Source organism: Oncorhynchus gorbuscha, linkage group LG01, assembly GCF_021184085.1.
Source record: "Oncorhynchus gorbuscha isolate QuinsamMale2020 ecotype Even-year linkage group LG01, OgorEven_v1.0, whole genome shotgun sequence".
NCBI classification, from domain to species: domain Eukaryota; kingdom Metazoa; phylum Chordata; class Actinopteri; order Salmoniformes; family Salmonidae; genus Oncorhynchus; species Oncorhynchus gorbuscha.
Window position 1 is genome coordinate 86,341,177 of NC_060173.1, and position 26,212 is coordinate 86,367,388.

Consider the following 26,212-nt stretch of genomic DNA (forward strand, 5'->3'; position numbering starts at 1 on the left):
CACCTGATTAGATTAATCAGGTAATATGAATTAAAGAGAAATTATTTTATATAATAGCATGTCATATCACTTAATCCGGCATAGCCAAAGATACACCTGTTTTAGAGAAATGTCATCATCGAATATTGTAAGAGCTTAATTTTCTGCTTATATGCCTCATTTATCCTACGGTTCCGACTTGGTTTACAGGGAGAATACTGGACGAACTGGCCATGTTCTGAATTCTGTCGCTGTACATTTCAAAAGTGCTGAACAAATAGACTATGTCCGTCCAAGCTCGTTCATTGTCTTAATCGAAAATACGGATTGCCTCTTATCCGCTCGTGAATGATGCGTCTTGCCATAGAGATCCTTCATTATTGACAAAATTACACTGATTAGCCCAAGGGGAGCGCTGCATCATTTCTGGGGACGACACGTTTACTTTTAGCTTGTTTCATCATCCTTTTCAAAAGGATCATAACACCAACTCTAAATCACACACCAAATTAAAATCAAGAATTTTACAAGTTCCAAGTTTATTATCAAGTTCTTAGAAAACATACAAATGATGTCACAGCTTCAGGTCTTCAGGCACGGGTCAGTCGTGATAGACAGGTACACTGACCAATGAGATAATTCCTTCTGGCCCTTCCCTTTTGTAGAGTTAGGGCAGATGAGAGGAAAAGTGAGCATTATACAGTCACTCAGACCACAGCATACACATTCTAAGGAAATAAACTCCGAATCAAAGGGTTCTGTGTCTCCTGTGTTTAGAACTACATTCATTTCCCCAGCATACTCACCGTTATATGATCAGGTACAGTAGAAACCATTTCAAAACCACCATGTCATCCACTCTGCTGATGTCACAATGAGAGAAAACTGTCAGTCTTTTTTTTGTTGCAACAAATGTGTGCTCTTGAACAATTGTATCCCGCGATGTCACAATAAGAGAACATTTAATTCTGCAACGTCACAAAAAGGTGTGACATTGTGAGGGCATAAGCAAGTATTATTTCATTTGATGTCAGAGTATTGACAGCTCATAAGGAGAGTGGGTGCCTCACAACAGCCTAAAATGGCTTCCCCTCCCCACCATCTGCACGTCACATAGTAGCTTAGCTATCCAAAGCGATATAGTATTGCCTTCTCCTAGATTTTCTCATCAGTGTAGTTGAAGGAGAGGAAGCCACTTCACACCATTGCAATTCTGTGTCAACCTATAGAGGTTGCATAAAAAAGTTACATAAGTGCGTCGGCCAAATGTTGGTTTCCTTCCCGTCACAAACACACACGATGAAAGAGCAAAAGAGAGAACTAAACAACAGTTAATAACACACTACTTGTAACCAATACAAGAGAAAACATAAGAATGTCTATATAGAAAGTTTTTTTTCTTTTGAAACTTAACAAGGTGTTGAAAACACAATTTACATGCCATAACAAGGTTTGGCACTTTTTCTTTTGCAGAGGAAAGGTACAAAAAAAATTGCTTGCTTTTTAAAAACAATCTCCCAAACAGGATGTTTTTGCATCTTTTTGCTACCATGTCAGTTTGCAGATACTTCTGAGGCTATGGTGGCAGAGCTTAGAGTAACAGAACGACTGGTGATAAGCAGAGAGAAAAGAAACAGAACCAGGAAAAGTGGATGTCTATGGTTTCCTTCTTTCTGCCTCCAAACCCTGGATGTCACAGAATAGGGGGGGGCAGAGTAGACCGTCGAAGGCAAGGAGATTCCATGGCCACCATCAGACTGTGATATTTGGCATATTCACACACCTAATGGCCGAGTCAGCCATCACTCATGAGATTCAGTGGGTCCTGACCAACAGGGGCTACAGGAGGAGTGTTCCTGCCCCCCGGCTCATGGAAGGTTGGACAGTGCGTGTCGGGCCAAGTTGATATTCAAGCTGCTGAAGTGTAGTGCAGCCGATTCCTGTGCTGTGTTCTGCTGACGCGTGTCATACTGAAGTCGAAATAGAACGCAGGTCAGTGATCCTATTATTACTAATTCTATGGGGCTTACTGAGCTGATATCACAGAACTTTCACTGTGATGTCACAAGAAGAGAACACTGCTCCTCCCGTCAGGATTATGATGTAATAGTTTGATGATGTAACAGTGGTACAACAAACAGAACACTGATGCAGAGTGTGTGGAGAAGCAAAACTGGATCTCAAATGGCATCCTATCCCCCACATACTAGTGCACTATGTGGGGAATAAGGTGTGATTTGAGACTTGGCTAGAGCCTGCCGTGTCCTCCTATGTGATCTTCAGAGTGCTGCCGTAGGTCTGCTGTACCACCACCTGCACGTTGTCCAGGATGAAGTCAAAGGCCATGCTCCATACAGACTCCACAGACTGCTGCATCAACCTGCAATCACATAGGATACATGAAAATATATTAATGGGAACAGAGGAGAAAACTGAAAAGTACCAGCCTTGGCCCAGTGGTCCGTGTCTGTCAAACTGAGTAGAGGGGAGAGTTAAACCATGAGTGGACCGTACCTCTTCATGTACTTGATGACCAGGTCAAGTTTCTCCAGGTCTTTGTCCTCGATCAGATCAGTGCAGTACTTGACCACCTGCAGAATGTCCTCCTCCATGGGTTCTGAGGACGGGGGGGAAAGGACAAAGACCTGGATTTTCACACACAACCACATCATTAACAAACAGTCAAATGCACAACTACTACTATATGACAGCAAACGTCCCATTATTCCCAGAGATGGTACTGACCGACCCACTCCCCCTTCTGTCCCAGAGATGGTACTGACCGACCCACTCCCCCTTCTGTCCCAGAGATGGTACTGACCGACCCACTCCCCCTTCTGTCCCAGAGATGGTACTGACCGACCCACTCCCCCTTCTGTCCCAGAGATGGTACTGACCGACCCACTCCCCCTTCTGTCCCAGAGATGGTACTGACCCACTCCCCTTCTGTCCCACCCACCCACTCCCCCTTCTGTCCCAGAGATGGTACTGACCGACCCACTCCCCTTCTGTCCCAGAGATGGTACTGACCGACCCACTCCCCTTCTGTCCCAGAGATGGTACTGACCGACCCACTCCCCTTCTGTCCCAGAGATGGTACTGACCGACCCACTCCCCCTTCTGTCCCAGAGATGGTACTGACCGACCCACTCCCCTTCTGTCCCAGAGATGGTACTGACCGACCCACTCCCCTTCTGTCCCAGAGATGGTACTGACCGACCCACTCCCCCTTCCCCAGAGATGGTCTGTCCCAGAGATGGTACTGACCGACCCACTCCCCCTTCTGTCCCAGAGATGGTACTGACCGACCCACTCCCCCTTCTGTCCCAGAGATGGTACTGACCGACCCACTCCCCTTCTGTCCCAGAGATGGTACTGACCGACCCACTCCCCCTTCTGTCCCAGAGATGGTACTGACCGACCCACTCCCCCTTCTGTCCCAGAGATGGTACTGACCGACCCACTCCCCTTCTGTCCCAGAGATGGTACTGACCGACCCACTCCCCCTTCTGTCCCAGAGATGGTACTGACCGACCCACTCCCCCTTCTGTCCCAGAGATGGTACTGACCGACCCACTCCCCCTTCTGTCCCAGAGATGGTACTGACCGACCCACTCCCCCTTCTGTCCCAGAGATGGTACTGACCGACCCACTCCCCTTCTGTCCCAGAGATGGTACTGACCGACCCACTCCCCTTCTGTCCCAGAGATGGTCCCACTGACCGACCCACTCCCCTTCTGTCCCAGAGATGGTACTGACCGACCCACTCCCCCTTCTGTCCCAGAGATGGTACTGACCGACCCACTCCCCCTTCTGTCCCAGAGATGGTACTGACCGACCCACTCCCCTTCTGTCCCAGAGATGGTACTGACCGACCCTGTCCCAGAGATGGTACTCCCCTTCTGTCCCAGAGATGGTACTGACCGACCCACTCCCCCTTCTGTCCCAGAGATGGTACTGACCGACCCACTCCCCCTTCTGTCCCAGAGATGGTACTGACCGACCCACTCCCCCTTCTGTCCCAGAGATGGTACTGACCGACCCACTCCCCCTTCTGTACCAGAGATGGTACTGACCGACCCACTCCCCCTTCTGTACCTGATATGGTAGTGACCCATTCTCTGAGTAGTGTTCGGACGTCCGTGAAATCACAGGCTCCAGCCAGGGTGGGTTCAGGGCGAGGGGTGAACTTAGACAGAGTCTCTGGGACATCCTGCTTTAGGGAGGATGTGGAAGGTCCATTCTCCAGCTGGTTGGGGGTCAGTTCAGGCCAATCATAAAGCATCAGTACAAATCCATTCAGAAAAAATTTCAAACTGACCTTGGATAAGTGTCTAGGGGCTCACCTTGAGGCCGTTGGATAGGTCCCTCGATCTGAGCGGGTGCTGTAGGGCTTTGGCAGGGCTGTTTCCTGGTGGGTGGGGCCTCTTTAGAGGAGAGGGGCCTTTCTTAATGGGGCTGGAGTTGGTGTTCTTCTTCTTGTAGCGCCTCTTCACCCGACCCACTCCAACCTGCTTCAGCTGCAACAGGGGGTTCCTCTGCTCTGCTACAGAGAAAGAGGGGTTGAGAGAGAGGAGGGAGAACAAAGGAGGCAAGGAAAGGAGATTGAGAAATAAGGGGGTAATGCAAAGAGGGTTGAATTTGATCATTAGTGGAACGTCTACGGTTCTTTCCAGTGTATTGTATGAACATACTGTATTCTGCTCTACATCTCTGGTCTTACCCATGATGATCCCTTGGGCCTGGGCGGTCTCTCTGCGGCTGTACGCTGAACGCAGTTCCTCCTGGAGCTCTCTGGGGAGCGCTGCAAACACCTCCGGGTCAACCTATAGAGAGAGAATATTTGTGTGTGTGTGTGTAATGGGACTATTGGCGTTAATGAGAATGTGTGTGTGTGTAATGGGACTATTGGCGTTAATGAGAATGTGTGTGTGTGTACCTGGGAAAAGTCAGGCAGTTCCAGTATGATGCCCGTGGAGCCAGGCTGTCCAGGCTGGTTGGGGATCTGAAGCACCAGTGTTCCTACAGGAAGGGCAGCCGGGGTAGGAGGAGAGGAGGGGGAAGAAAGAAGGGATGAGGGGTGAGGGCTAGAGGGGTGGTGGTGTGACCCATTGTGGGATCTCTCTTTTTCTCTGTGGGTCCAGGAGCGCTCCACCTGTTCTCTCAATTCTGCAGGCAAGGCGTCCAACACTGACCTGTCCACCTGGCACACACACACACACACATACATAAGGGCACTTTCAAACTGCCGAAAACAATGCATCAAAAACATAGCCAACCCAATGGATTTTCAATGACAGCAATGTACTGGTGAACTAGGAGTGGAGAACCTGTGAAGGAGAGGGGACCTCGATGCTGAGATTGAGGCGTGTCCGAACATGGTTAGGTGTGCGTGTAGAGGGCAGCGGCTCTTCTTTACTTGTCCCTGGGATTGGATCTGCAGGTGAAGGAGGGCGGAGAGTGGAGCAGGGGGGTGGGACTCTGGCAGAGGAACTCTTCCCCTGATTGGTGGTTGAGTCAGCAACAGGAGCATCAGCTAGCGAATCTGAAGAGAGAGAGCAGAGGTTGATGTATGGCTTCTTGAGATAATCACTAACAAGATCTCACACACACACACACCTACCTGTGTGGTTGTGTTGGGCGGGGGGCCGCTGGGCCAGAAGCATGTCTCTGATGGAGCGTGTTTTAGGGCCAGAGGGGTCATAGGGGGCTGAGTGAGCGCCATCAAGGAGCTGCACCTGAAGGCCCACCCCCCTCAGGTCCTGCACCTCCAGCCTCATTGAGTGGAACAGCTTGATGACCTCACTGGCTATCAGCTGACCACTGTCTGTCGACTGGGCCAGGGTCACTGACCTGAGAGAGGGGAGAGAGAAGAGAAGGACAGAAATGGATAAGGAAAGAGGTGAGTGAATTATGTCCCCTCAGTGTGTAACCCTGTCCATTGCGCTCTCACCTGGCCAGATTGTCACAGATGCCGTGACCCCCATATTTGGATGGCTCCACCGGGGCCCCCACCTTACGCACCATGACCTTTAGGGTCAGTCTGCGACCCCTGAGCCCTGCGCCCTGAAGACGCTTCTGTACCTCCATGGACAGGTTGCTCAGGAACGACTCCGCCTCGTCCACCTGGTGAGAGAGAATATGGAGAATTCAGAGAACGACAGAATGGAGTAACAGAAAAGCACCTTGAGCTGTTGAAGAACATCGGTTCTACAAAATATTCCATTCTGAACGAGTGTTCTGCCTCCTTGAATAAGCCTTGGTTCTGACAAGCCAGTTATGAAACCAGTTATGACCTGTGTAGAGCAGACAAAATCAAACAAGCTCTAACCACTGTAAACCAAATCTGGTCCTTACCTGTGTGAAGCGGATGTTGTAGTTCATCTCTGCCGAGACAGACTTCCTTTCCTTCTCGCTGCGTACGGGCCGGTCGTCGAGACCTCGGCAGAACCTGAAGAGGGTCTGCCCGGTGCGAGGGCCAAACTCCTTCTGCAGTTGCTGTAGAGACACCTGCTGCAGGTCCCCACACGACCTCACACCCAGAGACGCCAGCTTGGCGCCCATAGAACGGCCCACACCTGAGATTGGTGAGGGGAAGAGGGTTGGGTAGAGGTGGTGAAACACACCACCAGAAAGATGTTCAGTTGCAGTGTCCACCAGGTGGTGCTGTAGTGTCCTCACCTGGCAGGCTAGTGACCCTGTGGTCCCTGATGAAGTCGTCCACTTCCTCTGACCTCAGGAGGTACTGTCCGTCCGGCTTGGCCTTCCGGGTCGCCATCCTCGCCAGCAGGATGTTGGACCCTGGAGAAGTCAGAGGTGACAGGTCACAAGTGTGACTGAGTGGGAGGGAAACTATGCTTAACAATGGCAGTCAACTCCCCTTGCTCCCCTAGAAGTTCAGGGTCGCGTTCAGTAGAGCACAAGCACACTGTAGCAAAACATTTTGAAGTGGAAAATGAAAAGGAGCATTTGTTATTGGACAAGCCCAGATAACAGTGAGGGACTATTTCAGTCTGTTTTCTGCCATTTGGTGCATAATAAACAACCTAGGTAGTAGTGCCCGCTCCGTTTGCAAATCTTTCCTCCCGTTGTGCCTACAGAACATTACCAAGGGGTGGTAGAGGAAGGCGTGGCACCACTCACCCATGCCCACCGAGGCAGTGCACCCAGTCCTCTCCCTGACATCTGTCCGGATGGCGCTGGCCAGCTCTTCAGGTGTAGCACCCAACTCAGCCAGCAGGGCAGAGCAATCCACCAACGCCTCGTCACAACTCAGAGCCTCAATGTTGTGAGTATAACTACGGGGGGGTGAAATCAATTTGTTGTTTATCAGATGATTGTGCTACGATCCTGACAATAACAAAGGAATCAGAGTGGTCAGAGGTCATGACTAACAGCGGGAGGTGAGAGAGAAAATTAGATGGGAGGATCTGTAAATCCCTACATCCGTACCTGGCGAGGGTCTCGTACATAGCCAGAGCCACCTCCTTGTAAGCCTGGAAGTCATAAGGGACAGACTGCAGGGAAGGACACAGCTGTTTGGCCTGGCCAAAAAACATCCCATTCCTCACTCCTGCCTGCCTGACAGAAGGAAAATAAAAAAGGAGACCAGATTACTAAAGGGTAGAGGGTATGTATGGAACCTGGCCTCGTTGGAAAGCACTTCTGACCCATCAGGAATGCACAGCGGACACAAGATAGACACACTTCCAGATACCAAAGAAAATATCCCTTTTCTCTGGAAACTATGTTAATATACTATTTTAAACTTAGTGCTTAGAACAGCCAATTATATTTCCACCAACCATTTCATTTGTTAGGCTTCTTTTTGACAATTTGAGGGTTAAAAGGGTCCATTTGAGGGTTAAACTAATGCATTCTGGGAAATGTAGCATTTCCCCCATATTGATCTAAATTAAAATAATTTCATATAAATATAGAATATTTGCACAGGTTTTTTCCTTGATCATTCGTTTAAAAAAAATTTGTCCTGAAAATCAATTGTTTCAAACATTATTTTACATGCATGTATATAATGACATGATTGATGTTTTATGTACAAGATGTTATTCGTATAGACTACACCTAATATAGAAGAATTTGAATTTCACAGAATTAAATTATATTTCCTTTAATTCAAACATGTTTACTACGCTAATTCAAATTCAACGAGGCATTTGAGCCCAACCCTGAGTGAGTATGTAGAGAGATCGAGAGAGTTACCTGGCCTCGTAGCTACAGGAGGCAATCTCAGCCATAGAGAGGCAAGTTGTGTCCGGGTCCACACCATTGCCGTGGGAGACGTGACTCTCGGCCGAGGTCATTTCCTCCAGGTCCCCATCCTTCCTCTCCGAGACACCTGCATGGGAGTATTTCCTCTGATAGTACTGCAGCTCCAGCTGGCGGTCAACACCAGGTCTCTGGGCCACTCTGCCTGGACCACGGTTACTGGTCACAGCTACTGGCTTCCCTGAGGGGGAGGAGAGGAGGTGGGCGGTTAGAGGGGACAATTCATTCGACCTCATGGCTTGATTTTTTGGGGGGGTCCCACAGTTGACAGCACTGTCGACTGTGGGACCTTATATAGACAGGTGTGTACCTTTTCAAATCATGTCCAATCAATTTCATTTACCACAGGTGGACTCCAAATTGTAGAAACATCTCAAGGCTGATCAGTGGAGATGGGATGCACCCGAGCTCAGTTGAGTCTCATAGCAAAGGGTCTGAATACTTTTTTTATCTTCATCAAAACTATAAAATAATGTAGTAACCAAAAAAAAAGTGTTAAACAAATCATATTTGATATTTTAGATTCTTCAGTATCCACCCTTTGCTAAAAGTGTGCAAAGCTGTCATCAAGGCACTTTTTTGGTTACTACATGATTCCATATGTGTTATTTCATAGTTTTAGATGTATTCACTATTATTCTACAATGTAGAAAACAGTAAAAATAAAGAAGAACCCTGGAATGAGTAGGTGTGTGAGATGGATCTATCTTCAGGTTGGCTCGCTTAATATAACCGGCGCCAGAGATGCGGGAAAGCAGAGTCTGTTGGGTGAAAACACCACCATTCAAAAGTTTGGGGTCACTGAGAAATGTCCTTGTTTTTGAATGAAAAACACATTTTTTGCCATTTAAAATGACAAATTGATCATAAATACAGTGAAGACATTGTTAATGTTGGAAATGACTATTGTAGCTGGAAATGTCAGATTTTTTTTATGGAATATCTACATAGGCGTACAGAGGCCCATTATCAGCAACCATCACTCCTGTGTTCCAATGGCACGTTGTGTTAGTTATCAAATCAAAGTTTGTCACGTGCGCCGAATACAACAGGTGTAGGTAGACCTCACAGTGAAATGCTTACTTACAGGCTCTAACCAATAGTGCTAAAAAGGTATTAGGTGAACAATAGGTAAGTAAAGAAATAAAACAACAGTAAAAAGACTGGCTATATACAGTAGCAAGGCTATAAAAGTAGCGAGGCTACATACAGTTACCGGTTAGTCAGGCTGATTGAGGTAGTATGTACATATGGTTATCTAATCCAAGTTTATAATTTTAAAAGGCTAATTGATCATTAGAAAAGCATCAGCATTTGTGGGTTCGATTACAGGCTCAAAATGACCAGAAATAAAGCCCTTTCTTCTGAAACTCGTCAGTCTATTCTTGTTCTGAGAAATTGAGGCTATTCCATGTGAGAAATTGCCAAGAAACTAGAGATCTCATACACTGCGGTGTACTACTCCCTTCACAGAACGGTGCTAACTAGCTCTAACCAGAATATAAATAGTGGGAGGCCCCGGTGCACAACTGAGCAAGAGTACATTAGAGTGTTTAGCTTGAGAAACAGACGCCTCACAAGTCCAACTACCAGCTCCATTAAATAGTAATCTCAGACTGGCAAAAAAATTTTTTTTTAAATAAATAAAAAAACTGGACAGAGGAAGATTGGAAAACAGTGTTATGGACAGACAAATCTAAGTTTGAGGTGTTCGGATCACAAAGAAGAACATTTGTGAGATGCAGATCAAATGAGTGGAGGAGGAGTGTTTGACACCAATGTCAAGCATGGTTGAGGCAATGTGATGTTCTGGGGGTGCTTTGGTGGTGGTAAATTTTGAGATTTGTACAGGGTAGAAGGGATCTTGAAGGAGGAAGGCTATCACTCCATTTTGCAACGCCCTACCCTGTGGACGGCGCTTAATTGGAGCCAATTTCCTCCTACAACAGGAAAGCACAGCTCTAAACTACGTAAGAACTATTTAGGGAAGAAGCAGTCAGCTGGTATTCTGTCTATGATGGAGTAGCCAGCACAGTCACCGGATCACAACCCTATTGAGCTGTTGTGGGAGCAGCTTGACCGTATGGTACGTAAGAAGTGCCCATCAAGCTAATCCAACTGGTGGGAGGTGCTTCAGGAAGCATGGGGTGAAATCTCTTCAGATTACCTCAACAAATTGACAACTAGAATGCCCAAGGTCTGCAAGGCTGTAATTGTTGCAAATGGAGGATTCTTTGACGAAAGCAAAGTTTGAAGGACAATTATTATTTCAATTAAATTATTTATAACCTTGTCAACGTCTTGACTACATTTCCTAATCATATGGCAAATCATTTCATGTATGTTTTCATGGAAAACAAAAACATTTCTAAGTGACGCCAAACCTTTGAACGGTAGTGTGTGTGTGTGAGATTTATATACACCTTAGCCAAATACAGTGCCTTGCGCAAGTATTCGGCCCCCTTAAGTTAATACTTTATAGCGCCACCTTTTGCTGCGATTACAGCTGTAAGTCGCTTGGGGTATGTCTCCATCAGTTTTGCACATCGAGAGACATTTTCTTCCCATTCCTCCTTGCAAAACAGCTCGAGCTCAGTGAGGTTGGATGGAGAGCATTTGTGAACAGCAGTTTTCAGTTCTTTCCACAGATTCTCGATTGGATTCAGGTCTGGACTTTGACTTGGCCATTCTAACACCTGGATATGTTTATTTTTGAACCATTCCATTGTAGATTTTGCTTTATATTTTGGATCATTGTCTTGTTGGAAGACAAATCTCCATCCCAGTCTCAGGTCTTTTGCAGACTCCATCCATCTTCCCATCAATTTTAACCATCTTCCTTGTCCCTGCTGAAGAAAAGCAGGCCCAAACCATGATGCTGCTGCCACCACCATGTTTGACAGTGGGGATGGTGTGTTCAGGGTGATGAGCTGTGTTGCTTTTACGCCAAACATAACATTTAGCATTGTTGCCAAAAAGTTCAATTTTGGTTTCACCTGACCAGAGCACCTTCTCCACATGTTTGGTGTGTCTCCCAGGTGGCTTGTGGCAAACTTTAAACAACACTTTTTATGGATATCTTTAAGAAATGGCTTTCTTCTTGCCACTCTTCCATAAAGGCCAGATTTGTGCAATATACAACTGATTGTTGTCCTATGGACAGAGTCTCCCACCTCAGCTGTAGATCTCTGCAGTTCATCCAGAGTGATCATGGGCCTCTTGGCTGCATCTCTGATCAGTCTTCTCCTTGTATGAGCTGAAAGTTTAGAGGGACGGCCAGGTCTTGGTAGATTTGCAGTGGTCTGATACTCCTTCCATTTCAATATTATCGCTTGCACAGTGCTCCTTGGGATGTTTAAAGCTTGGGAAATCTTTTTATATCCAAATCCGTCTTTAAACCTCTTCACGACAGTATCTCGGACCTGCCTGGTGTGTTCCTTGTTCTTCATGATGCTCTCTGCGCTTTTAACGGACCTCTGAGACTATCACAGTGCAGGTGCATTTATACGGAGACTTGATTACACACAGGTGGATTGTATTTATCATCATTAGTCATTTAGGTCAACATTGGATCATTCAGAGCTCCTCACTGAACTTCTGGAGAGAGTTCGCTGCACTGAAAGTAAAGGGGCTGAATAATTTTGCACACCCAATTTTTCAGGTTTTGATTTGTTAAAAAGGTTTGAAATATCCAATAAATGTCATTCCACTTCAAGATTGTGTCCCACTTGTTGTAGATTCTTCACAAAAAAATACAGTTTTATATCTTTATGTTTGAAGCCTGAAATGTGGCAAAAGGTCGCAAAGTTCAAGGGGGCCAAATACTTTCGCAAGGCACTGTACATTTAAAAACTCAGCTTTCACAATTCCTGACATTTAATCCTAGTAAAAAGTCCCTGTTTTAGGTCAGTTAGGATCACTTGTTTTTTTTTATCACATTCCCAGCCTTGAAATACATCCACAGGTACACCTCCAATGGACTCAAATGATGTCAATTAGCCTATCAGAAGCTTCTAAAGCTATGACATAATTTTCTGGAATTTTCCAAGCTGTTTAAAGGCACAGTCAACTTAGTGTATGTAAACTTCTGACCCACTGGAATTGTGATACAGTGAATTATAAGTGAAAGAATCTGTCTGTAAACAATTGTTGGAAAAATGACTTGTGTCATGCACAAAGTAGATGTCCTCACCGACTTGCCAAAACTATGGTTGAAAAATGAGTTTTAATGACTCCAACCTAAGTGTATGTAAACTTCGGACTTAAACTGTATGTGTGTGTGTGTGTGTGTGTGTGTGTGTGTGTGTGTGTGTGTGTGTGTGTATGTATGTCATTTGGCTGACCAATAACTGTCACCCAAAATTCCATGACCGTCACGGCCCTGTGTGTGTGCGTGGGTGTGTGTGAGAGCGTGCATGCCTTTGAGGTCGGGCCTGTGTCTGATCCCCACAGAGACAAAGAAACAGTCCATGTCCACATGCAGGATACAGGACTGAGGGCCAGGAGCAGCTGACAAACCTGAACAACAAACACACAGACAGACAAATCAGAAGAGAGACAGACTTGTAACATACACAGAATAAGAAACACACGCACACATTTACCGACAGAAGTAAATGTACACACAGCTACTCCTGTAATAAGGTCAGCAAAACATGTCACAGTCAGACTCACCCTTCCATTAAACCCTGACGACATTAACAACATGCAAAATGTTTCCACTGACATTTGAGAGAGAGACATGACTGGACTGAGTAATTAGAATTCACATGCCATCAGACAGAGACCACCTAATCCAATCACACACTCCTCTTCCTTACCCTCTCTCCTCTGGCGTTTGAGCCTGTCTCTCCCGGGGAATGTGGCGCCCCCTGTGGCCCTCCTCCTGCTCTGCAGCGTGTTGACATACTCAGAGAACTCACTCCTCCACGTGGAGATGTGATGTAGACGAGAGTGGGAGTAGAACTCTGAGATAATCCCCCCGGTCTTCGCCAGTACTGATTGGTGGTCGCTGTCTGGAGGGGCGGGATTTGAGGGAATAGCTGATAAACTGTTGGTTTCAAGAGGGGCGGGGTTAGGTGTAAAGGCATTGTGGTGACTGCCATTCAGACGGACAGGGGAAGTGGAGAGGTTTGGGTTATCAAGGGGGAGGGGTTTCTCAGGAGGGGAATCTGATTGACGGGGCTTCGGCGGTGGGAGAACGAGGGGGCGGGACGCCAAGGCAGCCGTCGCCTCCTGATAGGTGGGTGGCGGAGGTTTGGGTCGCTGTTCATTGGCCAGTTGTTCGTGGTGTCTGTGGTGAGACACAGGGGGAGGAGTTGGGTTCCTGGGGGGGCTGTGGAGAAGTTTGGGAGGGTCAGATTTCAAAGGGGAGTTGGATAGGGGGCTGGCAGGATGCAGGGACACAGACCCCCCCGTGGACTTCCTGTCAGGGTTCAGGGGTGTGTCTGTGGGTAGTGTGGGGTTGGGGGAGAGATCCAGAGGCTTTAAGGCACCATTCACAGGGTGGGTGTGACCATTGGTCAGAGGGGGGTCCGTTGCCCCTCTGGTGGGTCTGACAGGACAGGGGTCCTCACCGCCCCCCTCTTGCACCCAGTTTATTTGGGCGGTCCTCATTTTGTCATAGGTCAGTAATGATCCATTTCTATAGGACAGAGAGAGAAGTGGGAATTTAGAATCACAACTTTGAACCAATGTTCTTTATGTGCACCCTACTTCTGTATGTTATTATGCCAGCACCAATATACATGTATCAACACACACAAAACACACTCACAGTCTGAAGTCCAGATCCCGGTAGCTGTGCTGGAGGTGGTTGGAGAAGGAGAGGCTGGACTGAGGTTGTGCGTGCCCAGGTTTAGAGTGCTCATGGCTGGGGTGAGCTGGGATGGGACCGGGGGTCTGTAAGTGGGTGTCGGCTGGAGCAAGAGGCTGGATGCAGCCTGGCTTGGCCTGCCCTTGGCTGGGTGGGTGGTGGGGGATGTGTCCTGGGTCAGAGTAGAGGTGATTGGAGGAGTAGGGGCTGAGAAAGCAGTGTCCTGGGCTAAAGTGTCTGGGCTGGGGGTTGAGGTCACCAGCTAGCGGGTTACACTGGTTGGGCTGGGGGAGGAGATTGTCTATGTGTAGATGACTGTGGCTGGATAGGGGCTTCCCAAGGCTGGGGGATGGGTTGCTGAGGACAGGTATGAGGTTATTGAGGCTGGGTACAGGGAGGCTGTGGCTGAGTCCTGCAGCCTCCTGGCCCTGGCGAACAGACACACTGGGGAAGCTCAGGCCTTTCTGCTTGGCATAGAGCTGGTACTGCAGGTAGGACAGGAGATGGCCAGCCTTGATACTAAAGGTGGGAAAGAGGAAGGTTTAAACACTATACGTAAATTATTTACACAACACACAACACTACACCCACCTGTCAGTGATCCACTCCGGCCGGACCACCTTCTGGTCCCTCAGCTCCTGTATCTTGCTGTTGGGCAGGTTGGTGGCGATTATGTGGGTTGTCTTGGAACGGGAGTAGTACATGTGAAACTGACCCCCATGCAGCATCATCAGCCTGCGCAGCTCGTCCGCACTGGGGTCTAGGTATAGAAATAATACATAGAAGAATTGGACTGGTGCTGATATCCACATTCTACTCTTCATAATCCTATGCTCACACACACAGTCAAAAGCCAGAGAGGAAGAACAGGAACAGACATCAAAGAGCAGCGTAAAGCACACAGTACCAGTCAAAAGTTTGGAAATACCTACTCATTCAAGGGTTTTTTCTTTATTTGTACCATTTTCTACCATTTTTCTTGATGACAGCTTTGCACACTCTTGGCATTCTCTCAACCAGCTTCGAGGTAGTCACCTGGAATCCATTTCAATTAACAGGTGTGCCTAAAGTACATTTGTTGAATTTCTTTCCTTCTTAATGCGTTTGAGCCAATCAGAAGATGGTCTTTTACCAAATAGGGATAAGTCCATATTATGGCAAGAACAGCTTAAATAAGCAAAGAGAAAAGATAGTCCATCATTACTTTAAGGTCAGTCATTCATCAAAATTTCAAGATCTTTCAAAGTTTCTTCAAGTGCAGTTGCAAAAACCATCAAGCGCTATGATGAAACTGGCCCTCATGAGGACCGCCACAGGGAAGGAAGACCCAGAGTTCTCTGCTGCAGTCTGCTGTCCCCACATGCTTCAAGATGGCCACCATTGTTCCTGTACCTAAGAAGGCAAAGATAACTGAACTAAATGACGATTGCCCCATAGAACTCACTACTGTCATCATGAAGTGCTTTGCGAGACTAGTCAAGGATCATGTCACCTCATTCACCAACATTTATCGGAAACTGTTTAACTACCTGTTCACTACCCTCCTGCTCTCCGGGGATGTACAACTCATTCCTGGGCCCAATATCACCGAGCCAGTGATACGCACCGGAGTGGAGAGCGGTGGAAGGCCTCGTCCACTGGTCGTCGCCGCTGTGGAAGTGGGTGAGTGCTATGGTCCTATGGTTTCTCTCGACTCACCCGGCTCCAGGATAGATTTTGACTCTTCAAACATACCAGAGTCGCTATATGCGATCCCTGACTCTGCTTCTGGTACGCAAGCTATTTTAATTAGTTCCCCGCATCCAGTGCAGGCGGGAGGGATTGTTAATTGCGCTACCGAACTGCCCCTAATCAAAACGAAACAAAAAACAGCCTAAACCCAGCCGTCAGAAAACACAGAAAATGTAACTTTTTTCAATGTGTCAATCACTCTCGAGTCATCTGGGACCCACGAGCTAAGCCCAAGGGACTACTAGGGGGGCACTTGAACATTCGTAGTGTCATTCCAAAAAGTGATCAAATTCAACATCTACTCACAGACTCCAACCTTGACTTCCTCTGCCTCTCAGAGACATGGCTCCATAAACACATAAACACTCTCCATATGCTGCTGTGATTGTGCCTGGCTACAATGTCTTCAGGAGAGACAGGATTGAAGGAAGAGGAGGGGGTGTGATGATTTACATTAAAGAACATATCCGATGTAAACAAATTGAGTGGTCATGTGATAATGAACTAGAATGTATCGGCCTGAACGTTACACTGTCTCCCCAAATGTCTTTTACCCTCATTGGAATGTATAGGCCACCTTCCACCAAAAGTGTGTTTTTTGATCAGTTTAATACCATGCAGAGGGAATGTGATTTTGGGAAAGAGGTCATCTTAATGGGAGATTTTAACATTAATTATGAAGACAAGTGTTGTAGGAAAACGCTCAAACGGATCACTAATACCTTTGACCTTACACAGCTAGTTAAAGGGCCAACCAGGGTGACTTGTTGCTCTAAAACACAGATTGATTTGGTGTTCAGTAATAAACCAGAGAGAGTGACTAAATCATTCAATATGGTTACTGGGCTGTCTGATCATAATCTGACACTTATAGCCAGAAAGCTGTCTAAGAGCAGGTTTAACCTCTCTACTGTTAGAAAGCCGGATCAACTCAGAATACCTAAGAGTGAATTAAACTATTTTGAAAAAGCAATTAAGGGAATAAACTGGAATGATCTCTTGTCCTATACAGACGTGGAAGCTGATAGTCAGGTTTTTCTATCCACAATCCAGACTACAATAAATGGCTTCCTAAAGAAAATCAAATCCAAACCTGGCCAAAAGAGCACTCTTCCTTGGCTAAATGGAGAAATCTGGAAATTGATGAAAGAACGAGATTATGCTCTAAAAATAGCCCTAAAATCTAAATTAGAGCATGACAGACGTAGGTTTACCATGTTGAGAAATAAGGTGATAAAAGAAATCAGACAGGCCAAGGCAAACTCTTTTATTAACATAATTGGTGAAGCAAAGGGAAATTCTAAATTGATATGGGAGAATCTAAAAAAGTTAACAGGGAAAGACCATAGTAACACTGCAAAAAGACTAGAAATCATGGTGAATAACAATCTAACACAGGATGCAGTTGAAATAGCAACAGCCTTCAATTCCTACTTTATTGACTGTCAGGTTACTGACACAGAACCCCTCCACTGGTTTCTTGGGCTCAGTGCTAGTGAATGACACTCAAACCTGTCTTCATCATAAGGGAGGTTTCTGAGTCAAAGGTGAACAAGGTGATTAGCTCACTAAAGAACTCTAAAGCCAAAGATGTGTTTGGGATGGACTCTACCTTTCTTAAAAACTACAAAGAGTCACTCATTGGCCCCATTACTAAGGTCACCAACACATCTATTGGTCTCTGTGTGTTTCCAAGGGTATGGAAGTCGGCCATAATAACAGCCATCTTTAAATCGGGCGACCCTGCTGACGTGAGTAACTACAGGCCCATTAGTATACTACCTGTGGTGTCAAAGGTTGTTGAAAAGTGTGTAGCAGAACAACTGATTGCCCACCTCAACAACAGCCCCTTCACATTACACTCCATGCAGTTTGGCTTCAGAGCGAAACACTCCACAGAAACGGCCAACTGCTTTCTTCTGGAAAATGTGAAGTCCAAGATGGACAAAGGGGGTGCTGTTGGGGCTGTGTTTATGGACCTAAGGAAGGCTTTTGATACTGTTAACCATGAGATTCTCATCACAAAATTGTCCAAGTTCAACTTTTCCCCTGATGCCTTGAGATGGATGAAATCATACCTTGAAGGCAGAACTCAGTGTATCAGAGTGAGCAATGAGCTGTCGCCCACTCGTAGCTATGATGTGGGCGTGCCCCAAGGGTCAATACTGGGGCCCCTCCTGTTCAGCCTGTACATTAATGATCTGCCTTCTGTCTGTACTGGGTCTGAAGTTCAAATGTATGCAGATGATACAGTGATATATGTACATGCAAAGAGCAAACAACAAGCTGCACAAGAACTCACTACTGTAATGGTCCAGGTTACAAAGTGGCTCAGTGACTCGTGTTTGCATCTCAATGTGAAAAAAACTATTTGCATGTTCTTCACAAAGAGGGCAACAGATGCTACTGAGCCAGATGTCTATGTGTCAGGGGAGAAGCTCCAGGTGGTATCCGATTTTAAGTACCTTGGCATCATACTTGATTCCAACCTCTCTTTTAAAAAGCATGTGAAAAAGGTCATTCAAATAACCAAATTCAACCTAGCTAATTTCCGATTTATACGAAATTGTTTGACTACAGAGGTAGCAAAACTGTACTTCAATTCTATGATACTCCCCCCACTTAACATACTGCTTGACTAGTTGGGCCCAAGCTTGCTGTACAACATTAAAACCTATTCAGTCTGTCTACAAACAGGCTCTCAAAGTGCTTGATAGGAAGCCCAATAGCCATCATCATTGTCACATCCTTAGAAAGCATGAGCTCTTGAGTTGGGAAAATCTTGTGCAATACACCGACACATGTCTTGTATTCAAGATCCTTAATGGCCTGGCTCCCCCTCCACTCAATATTTTTGTTAAACAGAAAACCCAGACATATGGCAGCAGATCCACAAGGTCTGCCATGAGAGGTGACTGTATAGTTCCCCTAAGGAAAAGCACCTTTAGTAAATCTGCATTCTCTGTGAGAGCTTCCCATGTCTGGAATACACTGCCATCAGACACACATAACTGCACCACATATCACACTTTCACAAAATGCTTGAAGACCTGGCTAAAGGTCAATCAGATTTGTGAACATGGTCCCTAGCTGTGTGTGGCCGCTTTCCATGTTGTCTGTTGTCTGTAGCTTGTGAGGTGTGGAAACACTTTGTTGCTTTTATGAATTTTGTTTTGCTGCTTTTTGTTCTATGTTGCTCTGTCTGTATGCTATGTCTTGCTTGTCCTATGTTGCTATGTCTTGCTTGTTCTATGGTGCTATTGTCTATATTGTAATTGTTTTTAATAACCTGCCCAGGGACTGCGGTTGAAAATTAGCCGGCTGGCTAAAACCGGCACTTTTACTGAAACGTTGATTAATGTGCACTGTCCCTGTAAAAATAAAATAAACTAAACTAAAACCTCCACCTTACTTGTCACCCTAGACCCATTTCAATTTGCTTATCGTCCTAATAGATCCAGACAATGCACTCGCCATCACATAGCACACTGCCCGGTCCCATCTGGATAAGAGGAATATGGGACCAATGTGGAGAAGGTGGAAAGCTTCAAGTTCCTCTGTGTACACATCACTGATGATCTGAAATGGTCCATCCACACAGACAGCGTGGTGAAGAAGGTGAAACAGCGCCTCTTCAACCTCAGGAGGCTACGGAAATTTGTCTTGGCACCTAAAACCCGCACAAACTTTTACAGATGCACAATTGAGAGCATCCTGTCAGGCTGTATCACCGCCTGGTATTGCAACTGCACCCCCCACAACCGCAGGGCTCTCCAGAGGGTGGTGCGGTCTGCCCAACGCATCACCGGCAGCAAACTACCTGCCCTTCAGGACACCTAGAGCACCCGATGTCACAGGAAGGCCAAAAAGATCAAGGACAACAACCACCCGAACCACTTCCTGTTCACCCTGCTATCATCCAGAAGGCGATGTCAGTAAAGGTGCATCAAATCTGTGACCGAGAGACTGAAAAGCAGCTTATATCTCAATGTCTCAGACTGTTAAACAGCCATCATATGCACATTAGAGGCTGCAGTCCTATATACATAGACTTGAAATCACTGGCCACTTTATTAATGGAACACTAGTCACTTTAATATTACTCATCTCATGTATATACTGTATTCTATTCTACTGTATCTTAGTCTATGCCCCTCTGACATTGCTCGTCCATATATTTTTAATTCCATTCCTTTACTTAGCTGTGTGCATTGTTGTGAAATTGTTAGATATTACTGCACTGTTGGATTTCGCTACACCCGCAATAACATCTGCTAAACACGTGTATGTGACCAATAAGATTTGAAAGAGATGTTACCAGCCTCAGAAATTGCAGCCCAAATAAATGCTTCACTGAGTTCAAGTAACAGACACTGCGTGAATCAGGCCTTCATGGTCAAATTGCGGCAAAGAAAACACTACTAAATGACATCAATAAGAAGAGACTTGCTTGGGCTTATAAACACGAGCAATGGACATTAGACCGGTGGAAATCTGTCCTTTGGTCTGATGAGTCCAAGTTTGAGATTTTTGGTTCCAACCACCGTGTCTTTGTGAGACGCAGAGTAGGTGAACAGATGATCTCCGCATGTGTGGTTCCAACTGTGAAGCATGGAGGGAGAGGTGTGATGGTGCTGATGGTGACACTGTCAGTGATTTATTTAGAATTCAAGGCACACTTAATAAGGATGACTACCACAGCATTCTGCAGCGATACTCCATCCCATCTGGTTAGAGCTTAGTGGGACTATCATTTGTTTTTCAACAGGACAATGACCCAACAGACCTTCAGGCTGTGTAAGGGCTATTTGACCAAGGAGAGTGGTGGAGTGTTGCATCAGATGACCTGGCCTCCACAATCACCCAACTGTTTGTTTTACTACATGATTACATAGAGAAGACATCAAAACTATTACTCGACCATGTAGAAAATAGTCCAAATAAAGAGAAACCCTTGAATGAGTAGGTAGAGAGAGGAGATTATTTCCATGTACTCCCCTGTGATATTCTTAGAAATCATTTACATATCCAATTTAGATTTCCTGTAGGTGAACAGAAAGAGGAGATAGAAGACAAATACAAAAGCTAAATGAGGGGAAAGAGTGAAAGGTGGAAAGAGGAATGAGAGTGGAGGTAAGAGGGGGGAAAGAGAAAATAAATGATAGATAGAGATAGAAGGAGAGAAGGGAAGGCAGTGTGGGAAAATAGAATAAAGAGGTAGAACGTGTCGACCGCACAGCAATCCCAACAAAGCCTTCTATGGCTTACCTAACAACTGAACCCCATCTATTGTACGGTCCACACGCACAAAGTCCATACATTGCAGTTACACACCCGCCCAGTCTTTCTAGAGAAATAATTGCAATCAAAGTAAAATTGCTTAGAAAGTATAAATGAGTTACTAGCTCCATTAAAGCATTAAGGACTATATTTAGTATCCATAGAAGGGATAAGGATAGAATCAATGGGAGAAGGGTGGGTATGGTGTAAAGGCGAGGGCATGGGAACATCCCAGACAGTTAGGAACAGTTCGGGTATATATTAGGACGGCATTTTGTGACGTTTTTGTTCATTTTGATCTTCGGAAGGTTTTTTACCAGCAGTTGGTGCACACAGAAGATGATCGAGGCAAGCTGAAGTCGGTAGTCAAGTCTACGCCCCTTTGACGGCGATTGGTCAACCGAAAGGATTCTTCAATTCAGTGTTTGTTGTCAATCAATGAGATGTGCATGAAAACAAGGCCTATTTTTCCACTTGAGAAATACTGCACCAAACATCTTAGTTAGATGTAAAATTGTGACTAAGAGCTCTGCAAAAACATCAAAATAAATGACAGATTTCTTGATTTATCTTACATTAATTTGGACTCTTTTGAGGAAGTGTATGCTTGCTACAGCATCTCAAGATGGACAAACAGTACTTTTGCCGCTTTGTCTCATTTGTCAAGCAAAGGTCTTTTAAGGGAGTATGCGAGCGCACTCGTTCGGGTCACCTAGCCAGACCATGCTGATGCCTTAATGGCCATGTGTCTCACCTGTGTACCCGTTGACATATATGGCCACCCCAGTGAAGATGCTAGAGCAGACTCCATCTTTCTGTTTCTCTCTGGGGGCGTCCATCTTAAACTGCTCATCCAGCTTGGACACCTTAGCAGACATGTAGCCACCCTACACACACATTTTACATTTAAAGTCATTTAGCAGATGCTCATATCTAGAGCAACTTACAGGAACAATTAAAGTGAAGTGCCTTGCTCAAGGGCACAGACAGATTTTTCACCTGGTCGGTTGCTAGCCCAACGCTCTTCACCGCTAGGCTACATGCTGCCGGTACACACACACATTTTAGAATTTGTTCTAACAAGAAACCCTGATATTCTCACTGCAGACTGATAGTCACACATGCAACAGGGCTCCAGGCGAAGTCAATGAAGTGCCAAATTAAGGAGGAAAACCTGGGTCGGCTTATCATGCATGACATATACAGAACATTACTACAAAATTCTTAGCCTCTCTTTTCTCATCAGCAGTCATAAGTATATCACACAGGTATCAACCTACGTTGTTTGCACAATTCAACATGCACTAGCAGTACCATATTATCCCACTGAGCTAAAGTGAGCCAATGTAACGGATAATGCCACGCTCATGGGTCTCCATGGCAACAGAAACAGGAAGTTACTCACCCTGGAGGCCCAACCGTTGTCATCCCTGTCCCTCTTCCTCCGCCCATCTCGACTCATACTGAGAAACACCTGGGAGTGGATGAGACAGGGAAGAATAGTCTGTTTTAGGTAGCCATATCTATGATGGTGGGTCAGTCCGTGTAAGAGAACCCACACAGATACACACACTCTGTTATCAGGTGTTTAGGTGATCGACCAGCCAACTTCAGTACACTAATTAGGCTTGTATTGTAATTAGTGATCGATACAGGGAGATTTACATCAGGCCCCACCCTAGAAGAACAGTACAACAGTGTGTGTGGGAAAGTGTGGTGACCAATGCTTACTTTGATTGAAACGTTGGATATTACATTTTTGCATCTGAGCTCCTAGAGTGTGCGGCTCTCCTTTATTTTCACGTATTCTACTCCGCTAGCCAGCACCTCGCCTAAATAGGTGTGCGTTTCTTTTTCTTCTAGATTTCTAGATTTCTTCTAGATTGACCAATGCTTACTTACCAAATGGCATATATTATATTATATATTATTATTATTATTATTATTATATATTATTATTATATTATCATATAAATTTGACCTTCCTTGGTCTGTCATTTTGTCCCTCAAAACACACTCTCTAGAACATTTTATTTTTCTCACACTTGATGTTCTCCCACCCTATATCCTGTGGGTGCCTCCATCTCAGATGGTGTGATTATGATGAAACCATACTCATCCTCTCTTTTTTATTACATTATTTTAATTATCCGTCTGGACCTTTCAATTCTGGCCTTGAGCATTGTAGTGCTCATCTGAACACAGATTTATCTTCAAACCCCCTCCTATTGGGCTTTCTGAGCTCAATCCATCAGACTGTTGTCCAACTTGACATGAGGTTGTTTCCTAGCTCAAGGAGAGATCAACAACTTCTGATTTTGGAGTGTACTCTCCCTTTAGCACGGACCCTAGCCTCAGTCTGTGATCCATGTCTCAACCGGAGGGAGTGGCCCAGTAAGCCTATTAGTCCTAATATAGGCCCTGAGAAATTGAGCCTGAACGCCCGCCATTGAGAAACCCAAAAGCAGAGAAAGGCACATCTGTTGAATGAATAGGCAGACACAGTCAGGTTTGACACTGATTGTCTGTGTTCCCAATCTGCTCATCACCTGTAGCTGGCTGCCATGATTGCAGCGTGTGACTTATATCCTGCCAGGGCCAGGTGCTCCAATCATGCAAATGAGCATGAGCAGGAAGAACACACTCAGGTCAGTTCAAAGGGAGGTGACATCAAACATTGGGAGAATCTCAATTGCATACTCCTCGCATCCTCGCCTTCTCAAAAGCCACTGGATGAGAAAACCCAGAGGTCCCAACCCTTTGCCCTTCTCCTCCAATGGGTTTTTTGAGAAGGAGGTGAGAGGACGCAAGGAGTATGCAATTGAAATTCTCCCAAGAAAGAGAAAATGAAGGAAGCCGAATGGGAAAAAAGGATGGATGTAGCCTTGGGTAGAAATGTTATGGACAAAGGCACATAAAAAAGGATGACGGGGGGGACAGAAAATGACATCGGCAGATAACCTATACAGAGAAGAAAGCAGTAAGGAAGAGGTGGAGATATGGGGTTAAATCTAAGCCTACATCCCATCCATGGACAGGTAATCAATCAGACAAAGCATCTGAGAAAGATTGACTATCCTACGCCTGTCTGTCTTTTTATTCCAGCCCTACAATATTTGCTGGGTTAAGATCAGCTTTATCTGGCGCTGTTATGACCTTTAACATTATGAGCTAAAAATACATCCGTCTCCAGAACAGTTCTAAAAGGCCTCCCGCTGTATTAACTCTGCAGCAGCATATAAACAGCAGGGATGGCTGGACCATGGACATAGATAGAGGACTCATCTCTGTATCTGTGCTATTATAGTGTGTGTGATGGCTTGGACAGTGCCATTGAAGTTCCATTTTGAAGTAGTACATTTTCTTCTTCAAGATTGTCTGATCGTGCCTAATGACATGACTCCAACAGGGTCACCAGGAGGGATCAGCTAATAAAGTTGTAAGTCCCACCCAGTTGACTACATTACAATAGTGGAAGCCCTCAATGGTGCTGCCCATGTTAATACAGCCTTTTGACCACTAGAGGGCTCTATCATTCTCTATGGGCTGGACACCTGCCAGACCGTCTGTCCTGCTGTGCCACGCTCAAATGAGTCCCCACAGAAACACAAATGGCCCACAGCTGGTGGACTGCAGGTGTCACAGTGTAACCTGGCTCCAAAGTATTGTGGTAGAAAAGGGCCAAATTGGTTCCTGCCACCAAGAAGGAGTCCATCTTAAGTCAACTTCAAGGGCTGGTACCAAGAATTCATCAGAGGCATAGACAGTTAGATATGAGAGAGATGCTGGGGGTGAGAGGGGACAGACAATGTACTTACTAAAGCAATTATTACTGATTTCCATTACAAAGACAATTAAAATGAGTACAAAGAGCAGAGCAGCAGACACCAGTCTTACTGCAGCCTCTTTGTCCGAGGGCTGTTATGGAGCATGCTTCGTACAGTGCCGCCACTGATCTCCTCGCTGACTACTTACTGGACTGAACATTCTAAAGTAAGCAGGTTGCAGGAGTCATGCTTGCTGGAGTTGGCTACAGGTCTAGCTAGCCCCCCTCCCTGCTCCCTCCCTCCTCGAGCAGAACACAAACAAAGATTTGTGGTCGACCTGCATGGTGAGCACTGCCTGGACACACGAATGGGCATGATTTTACTTTTAAGATGTATTTTTTACTTTAAGCTAGATATAGCTATGCATACGGACTAGCGTTGACGATTTCCTAAATGAAAAAGACAGCTTACCCCAATCACGTCCACTATGTGTGTAGCTAAGCTTGTTAGCTAGATCCACGCCTGATTCTGTGTTGGAAATGTATTGCTTGCTTCGTCATGTCTGTCAGCTAGTGTGGTCCCATGTGATTTTGACTACCACAGACCTAAAAAAGCTCAACTAGCCACGTTACTCTCGAATGAAGACTGTCAAAAAAAGGCAAGCTGAAAGACAGATATTATGCAAATCAAGCCAGCTGCAGAGTTAGCTGGTAAATAACAAATGTAACCGAATGAATCGTGTCGCAGCGATGGAGTATAATTTCAGACTGTGCACAGATTCTGTGTGCAGTGAGGGAGGACACGTTGCTTACGTCGAAATTATGTTACATAATTGTCCAACAATGAATACACAGTAGGTGCACGAGTGTGTGCTAAAGTGTCCATACTGTACTGTTCCCATTGTAAAAGCGGAAGTCGCTTTGCTACTCACCTTCTCTTCTACTGACTTGATCTTGTGCTGAAATCAAACAGCCAAATGTTGCTCTCGCAGGCTGGATCCTTCTAAAAGGGTCTATGCGGTGGAGTTATTCCCTATTTTGAGTTTAGTGTAACTGTTGTGGTCTTCCTATTTTGACATGGTCTTGAATAATCTCCGATCACCTTTCTCCGTGTGCTCTCCATTTTCAGCAGCCCGTCTGCTTTTTCTCTCTGCCTCCCTTCTCTCCCTCTCTCAACTCCCTGGCTCCTCCCCTCACTGTTTAGCGCCTTAAACCGTCCTCCCTGTCGGGTCAGTGACAGCTCCCATTGCCGCTGACTGTGGTTATCGTGCCACCCGGTGGCGAGTCAACAACACTACACTTGACGCAGCGCTGTGAAAGGCCACGTTCCATTTCATTGCCAATTTTCCCTA

General features: G+C 45.8%; 1 protein-coding gene across 6 annotated transcripts; it reads right to left on the reverse strand.

The window, feature by feature from the left end:
- Positions 1–494: 494 nt before the first annotated feature.
- On the reverse strand, positions 495–26,051 carry rev1 (REV1 DNA directed polymerase). Of its 6 annotated transcripts, XM_046364130.1 has the most exons (23): positions 25,793–26,051; positions 22,500–22,568; positions 21,849–21,981; positions 14,675–14,843; positions 14,045–14,602; positions 13,089–13,912; positions 12,688–12,786; positions 8,203–8,449; positions 7,432–7,560; positions 7,123–7,277; positions 6,661–6,780; positions 6,337–6,557; positions 5,933–6,105; positions 5,603–5,832; positions 5,310–5,524; positions 4,919–5,182; positions 4,703–4,805; positions 4,326–4,525; positions 4,078–4,228; positions 2,494–2,596; positions 2,293–2,359; positions 786–842; positions 495–635 (listed from the first exon to the last, which is right to left on the reverse strand). In XM_046364130.1, exons 2-22 carry the CDS (start codon positions 22,554–22,556, stop codon positions 831–833), a joined length of 4,230 nt encoding a protein of 1,409 aa, XP_046220086.1. In that variant the 5' UTR covers positions 22,557–22,568; positions 25,793–26,051; the 3' UTR covers positions 495–635; positions 786–830. The 6 variants fall into 6 exon arrangements, 5 of the variants coding, with proteins under 5 accessions (XP_046220086.1, XP_046220085.1, XP_046220083.1 ...); XR_006840536.1 differs by having other exon boundaries at positions 786–2,359; positions 25,793–26,050; XM_046364129.1 differs by having other exon boundaries at positions 495–842.
- Between the last annotated feature and the right edge of the window lie 161 nt (positions 26,052–26,212).

What these genes read in the sequence shown, in the direction of transcription:
- rev1 (XM_046364126.1), bottom strand. Translation starts at nt 22,556, where the DNA reads ATGAGTCGAGATGGGCGGAGGAAGAGGGACAGGGATGACAACGGTTGG. An exon ending in CACTGCCTCGGTGGGCATGG is followed by an intron (nt 6,781 to 7,122) that starts GTGAGTGGTGCC and finishes TGACTTCTCCAG; the next exon opens with GGTCCAACATCCTGCTGGCG. An exon ending in GTCATCAAGTACATGAAGAG is followed by an intron (nt 2,360 to 2,493) that starts GTACGGTCCACT and finishes ATGTGATTGCAG; the next exon opens with GTTGATGCAGCAGTCTGTGG.